The 10,520-nt window shown below is 37.7% G+C and overlaps 1 protein-coding gene across 3 annotated transcripts; it reads left to right on the top strand.

Moving 5' to 3' along the window:
- The first annotated feature begins 346 nt into the window (after window positions 1-346).
- Window positions 347-8,872, top strand: orai2 (ORAI calcium release-activated calcium modulator 2). 3 transcript variants are annotated; one of them, XM_084415422.1, is made up of 4 exons: window positions 347-477; window positions 2,368-2,413; window positions 2,878-3,113; window positions 6,424-8,872. In XM_084415422.1, the coding sequence occupies exons 2-4, from the start codon at window positions 2,377-2,379 to the stop codon at window positions 6,997-6,999; spliced, it is 849 nt and encodes a 282-aa protein (XP_084271548.1). In that variant the 5' UTR covers window positions 347-477; window positions 2,368-2,376; the 3' UTR covers window positions 7,000-8,872. The 3 variants fall into 3 exon arrangements, with proteins under 3 accessions (XP_084271548.1, XP_084271547.1, XP_084271549.1); XM_084415421.1 differs by having other exon boundaries at window positions 348-493; XM_084415423.1 differs by having other exon boundaries at window positions 448-505.
- Window positions 8,873-10,520: the final 1,648 nt, after the last annotated feature.

Genomic DNA, 10,520 nt, shown 5'->3' with positions numbered 1-10,520 from the left:
GCTGAAGACTTTTTTTCACAGCTTTAATTAATTATTATATTAAAATATTACGGTAATTATTAATACATTTTAGTAATAAATATTAAGGTATTTATTAAAGCGAACTATTTTCTATGTGTGTTGATAAAACTCATACAGTAAAGTAATAAACATATTTCCAGTAGATTTTATTTGTAATATTTCTGCTATTCGGCTCATTGTGAGTCATATTAGTATGTCTATGGCGGAGACGATTCTCAGTTCAATGAATCGCTGACTCAAGAACCGCTCAGACTGATTCAATCCGATTCGTGAACGAAGCATTCAGGTCGTTTCGTGAACCCATTTTGTTCAACCGAAGAGCCGACTCAAAAGAACGATTCGCCCAGGAATCGGACATCGCTTGAGCGGAAAAGCATGTCCAGCTAGAGCTGTCAACGTCCATTTCTCTCCAGTATCCACTGTCAATCGGCCCTCATGTGGATGTGAACACAAAAGGTGACTGGCAGCAAATGTGAGTTGATATGTGAGCGTATATTGATGACTTCAGTACAGCTGTGCATGTTTGATCTGTGATGCTTTCTCATTGTGTGCTTCAGTGGACAGGAAAGGAAGTTGTGTGTGGTGAGAAACACATCTGTGGCCTGGCGTTCATTGTATACAGCTCAGGTTTGCAAAATAACCTCGGGTAGACGCTTATGTTAAGACCGAGACTGTTCACCTACACATATTTTTGTCCCAAGCGGATGCGTTTGACGTGGCGCTCATTTAAATAACCAGCACGACGCAGCTACTTTCATCTTTAAAAATAACCACATGCTTTTTTAGAATATCGAGGTATGTGGAAAGCATATTAAATGTTTTGTGGCTCCACTGTATGATCTGATATCTGACTATAATTGCAAATGTCCAAAAAGCTTTTTAAATGTGTCTGCTTCCTGTGTTAAATTAGTTGGCATATCTTAAAGGGATAGCTCACCCCAAAATGTAAATTTTGGCATTTACTCACCCTCATGTTGTTCCAAACCTGTATGAGTTACTTCCGTTGAACACAAAAGAAGATATTTTGTAGTATGTTGGTAACCAGACAGTTGATGGCACCCATTGACTTCCATAGTATTTTTTTATTTATTTATTTATTCCTACTGTGGAAGTCAATGGGTGCCATCAACTGTCTGGTTAACAACATACTACAAAATATATTTTGTGTTCAACGGAAGTAACTCATACAGGTTTGGAACAACATGAGAGTGAGTAAGTAATGACAACATTTTCATTTTTGGGTGAACTATCCCAATATTCTTGTTATTCTCTGATAGTACTTTTATACTTGGTTTTATATTTTTAATGATACTTGTATATTGATACAAATCGTTCAGCGTTATCACTAGGTGGCTTAGTAGTGATTCGGCCTTATTTTTATTTATTTTTATTAACAGTTTTAAAGTTGTATTAACAGACACAAAAGCATAAAACAGTCAGGACAACAAAAGACACATTGACACACAACGAAAAAAAAAAAAAAATGTCTGGATTGCCTAGTCAGCAAAATAATTATTGAGAAAATAAACATGAATTACAATATTCACAATTGTTTTATAATTCAGTTAATTCACCAAAGGAGAAGAAAATAAATGTTAAACTTCCACAAGCCTGAAGAGAGGTCCCCATGTGTTCGGCCTTATTTTTAATGCAAAGGAATCAGAAGCTAATAAGTAACCAACAACCACAGTAGATCGAGCGCAAACCTCTATGTTCAGATGGTTAACCGTTTTTAAAATAACAAATAGAACATCATGTGGCTCCCTAGTATTGTTTCCGCTCCATTAGCTGCAGCCCTAGACTTGCATGGAGTGAATCAGGAAGGATATCTCATATTTTACCAGGCTGTAGTAGAAAACGGTAAGATATAGATTAACTGGAACAGCTTGCAGTGCAATAATAAGTGTGAGTTGGTCTGGTGCGGATGCCAGTGTGAGGATTATGGGGGAAAAGTTAGTTCTGGGGTCAGCCTGTCGTGTGCGCTGTCAGGGAATGAAAAAGATATCAGATCTACATACAAAGTAGGAGTTGGTGGCCTCTGGTTGTACAGTTTACAGATGAAAACCGTTTTAAAGAAATCTTTTTTTAGATTAGGTATTAAGTCTGAAGGTGTTATTTTTATTGGTTTACAACATAATTTTACTGTTGCATATTTAACTTGGTTTTATTTGGTATTTTTCTTGTTTATATAATGATTTGAAGAGTACTGTGAATACTACAGTTCAAGACAAATACAGTCCAGTTTTTCCTTCAGTTTTGGGTTTTTATATTATTTATTTTTACTTTACATTTACTAATTCTTATTGTTTTATTCTGTAACACATTCATTTGTATTTTTTTTACTAGAGACGTGCAATGAAAACCAGTCCTAAAGCAGGGCAAGGTCATTCAGGTATGTTTCAGATTTATAAAATCATTTTTGCCATCCGATCATTATATCACACGGATATCTGAATGATTATCATATTTATATCTCATGGTATTTATAAGGTTCTTCAAAAAATACCATCAAACTATGATGCATATCCTGAAAAATTAACAAAAATCTGGACATTTCTATTGTATCATGTCCGGAAACACATATCTGGTACCTTTTTTGTTACTTACTGAGTGTTTGTTTAAATCTTGTAGTCTATTTAGTCTGTTTAAATCTTGTAGTCTATTTAGTCTGTTTAGTCTATAGTAGTGTTTTTATGTTTATGCAAATAAATTTTATGATGCCAGTTTGTAATATCAAGCAGAATAACAGACTGAAATAACTGGAAGCCTCACACATTCACGTTACAAATGGCCACACATGCTCTTACGTTAATAATAAGGCGTATACTGACATTGTGATTAAACGATTATTCACAGCTAATATGAGCAGTGAGCTCAATGTGCCGATGGGCTCCCCGGCTCCCGGTGGCTCAGACCGGCTGCAGGACGGTGGTGGGATGGACTACAGGGACTGGGTGCGCCGCAGTTATCTGGAGCTGGTCACCTCTAACCATCACTCGGTCCAGGCTCTCTCGTGGAGAAAACTCTACCTCAGCAGGGCCAAGCTCAAGGCCTCCAGCCGAACCTCAGCCCTGCTGTCTGGCTTTGCCATGGTCAGTATATTACACTCTGTGTGTGATCCTTCAAATGTGTGTGTGGCTCCTGGTACACAATGGCTGCGTTCGAAAGCTTAGGCAGCTGACTTGTTACATCACTGCTCGATCAGAAAAAAGGTTGATTTGGGACAGGCTTCTGAGGCAGCGTAACGGTTTAATGATCTACAGCAAAATAGAGTGAGCTTTGGTGATAACTAAGCGAATATTTAATTACCACGATAGTAGGGGTGTGACGGTTATTATATAACTGTAAGACCGACGGTTATAGTTGAACGCCGTCATTAGAACTCTATAACCGCCAAAACCGTGTTATTAAAATATTTTTTTACAAATATTTTTTATCATAGAGAATGTTTAAATACTAATTAAAAACAATTGTTAACAGTCTGTGTTATTAATGCTCTACGTCGTTGATTCTTTGCCAAGTACCCCCTGACCGACCGCCAATCATTTGAGATAGAAATAAAAGCTATGACTATGATATAGTGATGTGCCATCATTATGAGATTTATTAAACAAATGAAAAGCATTTGCAGCAATATTACCGATAACTGATCGTGCAGTTTAATTACCCCTTACTGGCCCCAAACATGTTTGATAAAAGAAACATATACAGTGTGTATATAGCCTATATGATGCGTATTACATTTTAGCTCAAAAAGATAGGATCATAAGATGCGCAATATATTGGGGTTTTACCACTTAATGAAGTTTTGTTTTGTAAATCGTCAGACATGATTTTTACCACTTCATTAAGTTTTGCTTTGTAGAAAGCCTTTCTTTAAAGCGAATTTCGTTTTGTACAAATTGTATCTTAATTTGAATAAATGTTTCATCAACCAAATAACCGTCATCACCCATTCTGAACCCGGCACACCCCTACACGATAGTAAGTTCTCGCTAGAAATAACATCAAAAGTGGGAAAAGTTGGTTCCTCTGAAGCATTTTTCATCTTACGGACGCAGCCTGTGAGACTTGTAGTCACTCACGGTGGATTGTAAAGCTTTTGCGTGCTGTTAAATTTCTTAGAAACATTAGATGGTTTGGAGATTGTCTGAAACATTGTCCTGTGAAACTTTGAACCACTTTTGGCCAAAATAGATCATAACAGTGACCACCCACATGACCGGAAGTATTTTTCACATTCATTTTCTCCATAGGGATTTCAAACATCCTTCAGCAAACAGTTATGCAAGCAACTAACTTCTGAGATGAATCGCATCATTATACACTTTGATTTCAAGCAAGCAAAAGTGTATGAAAAGACTGTAGCTAGTTCAATTATTATAATTCTATCTATTTTTATTTTATTTAAGGACCAAACAGAATCATTATATGTGTTTTTTTGTTATTGACGTAGATATAAAACAAATATTCAGACACACAAAGAAAGTGTAATCTGATCGACTTCCAATGATTCATGGGAGTGGGCGGCATTTGTTGAGCTACCGTAGTGACAACATCATCTCTAATAGAGAGCAACAGTCGGGTTCTGGAGGTAAAAACTCCATTCACTTTCTCCATAGGAAAATATTTTTTTTACAGTAACTTATTAACCTTTTAATAACAACCTTACAGTGAGCTACAAGGTTGTTAATCGATGGTATTTGCGTCTGTTGAAGACGTCAGCCTGCATTATTTCAACTTGGTTTTAAAATAATCGTGTTTAACAGGTGAATTTGTGGTGAAAAACCACATTACCCATTATGCTGATTACACTTTATGTATTTTTATATACATAATCAACATTTTTAAATGAATAGTTTTATATTTCTCCATCATTTTTAATTCGATTGTGTTCACAATGCTTCATGGGATTGTAGTTCTTTTCCTCACTAAAGCCGTTAAGGTCACAGTCTTGTACCTTTTTATAATTTTTGTCCGATTTTTAAATACTTTTTTGCTCCAAATCAAAAGTTTGTAATGTTGTGATTCACCTCATAGTGAGTTGACTTGGTTCATGGATTTAAACGCTTTAACAGACTTTTTTGAAATCCCTATGGGAGAAATGATTGGAAAAAAAATATTTCTGGAACCAACGTCGCTGGAAAAAAGGGTGGGAACTGTTGCACTCTATTTGTGGATTTTTCATCAGGATTATGGGTAATGTAGTTTTTTTTCCCAGGTTTTTTTTTTTTTTTTATTACACTGACTTGCATTAATGTTTTTGAAAGAAGTCTCTTCTGCTCACCAAGGCTGTATTTATTTGATCAAAAATATAGTAAAAACAGTAATATTGTAAAAATGTTTTCTGTTTGAATATATTTTAAAATGTAATTTATTCCTTTGTGGCAAAGCTGAATTTTCAGCATCATCACTCCAGTCTTCAGTGTCACATGATCCTTCAGAAATCATTCTAATATGCATTTATCATTAAAAAAATCTAATGGGATTTTTACTTTTAATGTCTATATATCAAAAAGCTTACATCAAAGTTTATATCAAAAAGCTGCTTTCAATTAGGGCTGTCACTTTTTATTCGATATTCGAATATGCACTCGAACATGACGGGAAATATCCGTAATCTAACTATAAATAAACGATTCGGTTTTTTAAAGTGGCACGTGTAGCGCATTTTTTACAGTCTATGATTAGACCGTTTGTTTTTTATTTGATTGTTTGCCATCACGTCCAGTAACGACACTCTAAACGTATTGTAGCGTTGGCCCATGACCAAATCAAGCGAATAATAGCCAATAGCCACCCTGTTTTGAAAATGGAAGAGAACGCACAGAACGGCCAGCCTGAGCGGTCAATTACGACCCCAACTCATCTAAAAAGTAGTGTCTGGGAATATTTTTTGTTCTACACCGTAGATGGTAAAGTAACCGTTAAAGATAAGGTAGTTTGCCGAATTAGCTAAAAACGGTTTACTTACGCATCCTCGACATCCAATCTTCACGCTCACCTGTCGAGTTACCATCCAAATGAGGCAAATGAGGCCATCCAACATCGTATGACTGCATACTTTCCTGCACAACCGGTCGGCACCTTCTTTTCCATGTAACGTTAACCTAATTTTGTGATTGGCTATGCATGTTGATAACCTGCTGTTTCAAACTTTAAGTCAAAAATAAATTTGCAGACAGGCTATGGCTTGAGTCCTGTTTATGACTGTTGTTAATAAATTTGTGATTGAATCTCCGTTACGGTGGGGTTTTTTGGGGGGAGGGGGGGGTATTCGAATACATTGCTTGATATTTGATACCCGTTCGAATTAGATTTTTCTCAAAAGTGACAGCCCTACTTTCAATTGAGTTATCATTTATGACAACCACTATAATTTCTTAATGTGGTCACGACCAGGTGGCCATGGTGGAGGTTCAGCTGGAGATGCAGTACAACTACCCACGTTTCCTGCTCATTGCCTTCAGCGTATGCACCACAGTGCTGGTGGCCGTCCACCTGTTCGCCCTCCTCATCAGCACCTGCATCCTTCCTAACGTGGAAGCCGTCAGCAACATCCACAATCTCAACTCCGTCTCCGAGTCTCCCCACGAGAGGATGCACCACTACATCGAGCTGGCCTGGGGCTTTTCCACCGCTCTAGGGATCATTCTGTTCCTGGCCGAGGTGGTGCTCCTCTGCTGGATTAAGTTCTTGCCGGTAGACTCTGGGACGCAATCCGCGGCAGTCCAGGCAGTCCTCAAGCAGCAGAACTGTAGCTCTCCTGAGGCTCAGCCCGGCCACAGTGGCTGGCAGGCGGCCTTGGCCTCCACCATCATCATGGTGCCGGTTGGATTGATCTTTGTGGTGTTCACCATTCACTTCTACCGGTCGCTGGTGCGACACAAAACAGAGCGGCACCATCAGGAGATCGAGGAACTGCACAAAATCAAGGTGCAGCTGGACGGCCATGAGCGAGGCTTGCAATCGGTGTGAGACCTAGCGATGCTTTTCGCTCCATTGCTAGACTCTTTAAGCTTTCAAGCACATCAAAACTCCTTAAGTCTTTCGGGCTTATTTTATTCTTAGAGGAAATGCCTTTTTGCCTGGTGAAAGGATTACTCGTGTAGAAACTGGGGAAGATTTACAGAAAAAAAAAGACGCACGTTTACAAGATTTCAAACAGAAGGGCTATTTATTTATATTTCTTTAGGCTTAAGGTCACTTTGAGTGCCATTTTCTGTTTCTATGCCTCTAAATACACTAAATGAATATCGCAGAGTGGCTTTCTTTAATATCAGTTGCCTACTTCTCTTCATTTTGCCATGCCATCCTGGATCGATAGTGAGACCAAATGATTTGGTCTTGGATCCATTTTTGATCAGAGCTGCCAGAGTCACTGCCAGAGTATCTTTGACTAAAATATCCAGCGTTTTCAGTGTACGTGCTTGTTTGAGCTTCAGTTTAAAGTGATTGTCCAGCCAAAAAATGAACATTCGGTCATCATTTACTCACCCTCAGGTCGTTCCAAACCTGTTTGACTTTCTTTCTTTCTTCAGAACACAAAAGAAGATATTTTGAAGAGTGTTTCAATGTTTTTGTACGTTCAGTAAAAGTCAATGGGGTCCAAAACAACATTGGATCACTGTATGGACCAAAAAAAACACAGACACTGTTTTAGCAGAGGAAAGAAAGTCATACAGGTTTGGGAATGACATGAGGGTGAGTAAAATGATGACTGAATGTTCATGCCTTTAAAAGTGATGCACCACATAGTTTTATCTATGTTTAATAGTGGATGTGTAATACTGTACTTTTCCAGCCTGCAGAATTGTCATGGCAAAAAATGATTCGTTTTAAAGCTGTTACAGAAGTATCGCTCATACTAGACCTATATGTAGTGCAGTATTTTTAGCTTGGGAGTGAAATCTAGACGCTTTAGTGCGCGCTTGTATTTCATCGAAGCTTTTGCATGTGTAATGTAATGCACTGTCACTTGTCAAGCACAAAGATGGAGTTATTATTCATATTTCACACGAGTCCAACTGAATGTTTTTCCTGTGGGCTACTAGAAGTTAACGCTGTCGATGTCTATAATCACACTCAAAGACGATTTGCTCCAAGAAATTACTTTTGATGGGGACAGTTAGTTATGAAACACTTCAGACAAAAAGGGGCTTGCGTCACGGGCCGAGCTGAAACCGTTTAATGTGAACCGAGATGGCGGTCCTGTCGTCAGGCTCAAAATAATGTCTGATAATCATGTAACGAGTCAATTTGAGGAAAACATTCCAGAGGGAAAAGAAGTCGGACCAATTTCTGCCTGCCTTAAATAACTAAACTGTCAAAAGTGCACTTGTAGTGTAGTCCATGGAAATGATGTGTCTGGTTTGTTTGCAGTATGCAGACTGATTTCAACTGCTGTAGGTCTTTCAGAATGCAGAGTTATAGTTTGCGGCTTTGTTTTATGCCTGAAGCATTAATTTTAATTTAATTTAATAGTACGTTCATGAGTCGACTCTGTAATTAGGCATAGTGAAGCGCTACTCTTGTCACAGTTGCTCAAACAAGGGAACTTGACCAAAATTGTGTACTCTGTTTTAAGGGGCTTTAAAAAAAAAAGCACCTTGCTTTGGTGTGTATCTGTGTGTGGAAAAATATTTTTTGTATCATTTTTTTGATACTTTTGTTGCATTGTGCCACACTATCAGTAGAGAAACTCAAGTGAATATCTAGTGTGAAACGTATTTTGCGTCCAGAACATGTAGCCGACTATTATCGTAAATGTTACGTTGAGCATGCCCTTTCACACTCTGTCTGTACTTGTATGTTAATTTATGTCAAATAAACAGCCTATTTTGTTTACTTCAAAACTGTGTCGTTTCTGTGTCCAATGGAAATTTGGCATGCCTCGGAGATCTATTCAAGAAAAAACCTGCTGTTTTTCCTTGTGACTTCTTTTATTGTTATTTTGTTTTAAGGAAATACTGATTCAGCAGACAAAGGGTGAATGTGCAAATGTCACTAAATTCTCAATTTCATTACTAGAATAAAAAACAATTGGTGCGTCCCAATTCGTGCACTATTCTACGCTGTTTTGTAGTGTTTAGTGCGAGTGATGTGTTCACACTGAAAATTCCTAATAGAAAAAGTGCACTTTAAATACCTGGATGACAAACTCAAATAACCGAAAAAACTAAGCCTGCGTCCGAATTGAGTAGGTACTTATTTAGAATAATTACTTCACGGACGCAAAAAAAAAAAAAGTTCTATATAGTGTGAGTTATGAATGTAATCTAGATGTACTACATTCGCCATGCTGTCATTATCATGTGAACTACCAGCGTCAGTTGCGTCGCTTTACTGCCGTTCATAAATCCTCTCCCGTGGCCTAAAAAAAGTGTCCATCGTATCCTTGTTTTTCGCCTACTATATAGTAGGGAAGTATGTGATTTTGGATGCAGCCGGTGTGAGAAATGTTGGACACTTCATGCACTCAACTGTCGCAGCTTTAGTTACATAGCGGAGGGGCTTTCAGACTCTGATGTTGAGTGATCAAATAACCTTAAAGGGGTGGTATAATGCCCTTTTCAAAAGATCTCTGATGTCCCCAGAGAGTGTATGTGAAGTTTTAGCTCAAAATACCCCACAGATATTTTTATATAGCATGTTAAAATTGTCACTTTTTGAGGGTGAGCAAAAACGCTCTGTTTTGTGTCTGTTCCTTTAAATGCAAATGAGCTGCTGCTTCCAGCACAGGGGGCGGAGCTTCAACAGGTTGCACTCACACAGACATGCACTGAAAATGTCTAAAACTTTTAACCTTTTATGTTCAAACCGGAGTCAGACAATGATGGAGAGACTCAAGAAGAAGTGACATGTAGAAAGCAACAAGACATTTCTGAATGGTTAGTTGATGAATTTATGCAGCTCATGTGGAGTTATCTTCTAGTCATTGATTAGCATATTTTGTCTTGATAATCTATAAATCGTGTTCCGGGGGCGGGGTTTATGTAAATTTTAGGGTAAGTGATGTCACTAACCCGGGAGGAATGTTGTGTAGTCCCTACCAGCCTTTTGTTGTAGTTCTTAAAAAGTGAATTCTTTAAAAGGAAATATCTCCCTTTGCTTTGAACTTTGAGCATTGTAATTTTGCAGATGTTGTTTATGCTCAACCAGCAACATTACACACTAACTAAAGTTAGAAAAGTGAAATCATGATCAACCACCCCTTTAAATTCATACACTGCACGGTTGTGTACATAGTGCATTAGTGTATCATTTGGGACGAAACTAATATCTTATTAAAATTACACTATGACAGTAAGAAAAATGGAAATTGATTGGGAAATGTGCTTAATTGTCTTACAAATGTTGTCACAATGCAAAATAAAAAAGGCACAAAAATGTTATTTCTTTTTCTTTTTTTCGTGTACAATATAATACCTGTTATTTTGACTTTGTGCTGAAATATGGCCCGGGCATGTTTGTGTGAGATTCATGTAGTGCTGCATTAG

This window comes from Rutilus rutilus (assembly GCF_951802725.1).
Source record: "Rutilus rutilus genome assembly, chromosome: 7".
Taxonomy (NCBI): Eukaryota; Metazoa; Chordata; class Actinopteri; order Cypriniformes; family Leuciscidae; genus Rutilus; species Rutilus rutilus.
Note: the sequence above shows the minus strand (reverse complement) of the source record. Positions and strands in the feature narration are given on the sequence as shown.

Coding starts and splice junctions, on each gene's coding strand:
- orai2 (XM_084415422.1), top strand. CDS start 2,377: ATGAAAACCAGTCCTAAAGCAGGGCAAGGTCATTCAG. Junction 2,414..2,877: donor AGCAGGGCAAGGTCATTCAG/GTATGTTTCAGA, acceptor GATTATTCACAG/CTAATATGAGCAGTGAGCTC. Junction 3,114..6,423: donor TGCTGTCTGGCTTTGCCATG/GTCAGTATATTA, acceptor GGTCACGACCAG/GTGGCCATGGTGGAGGTTCA.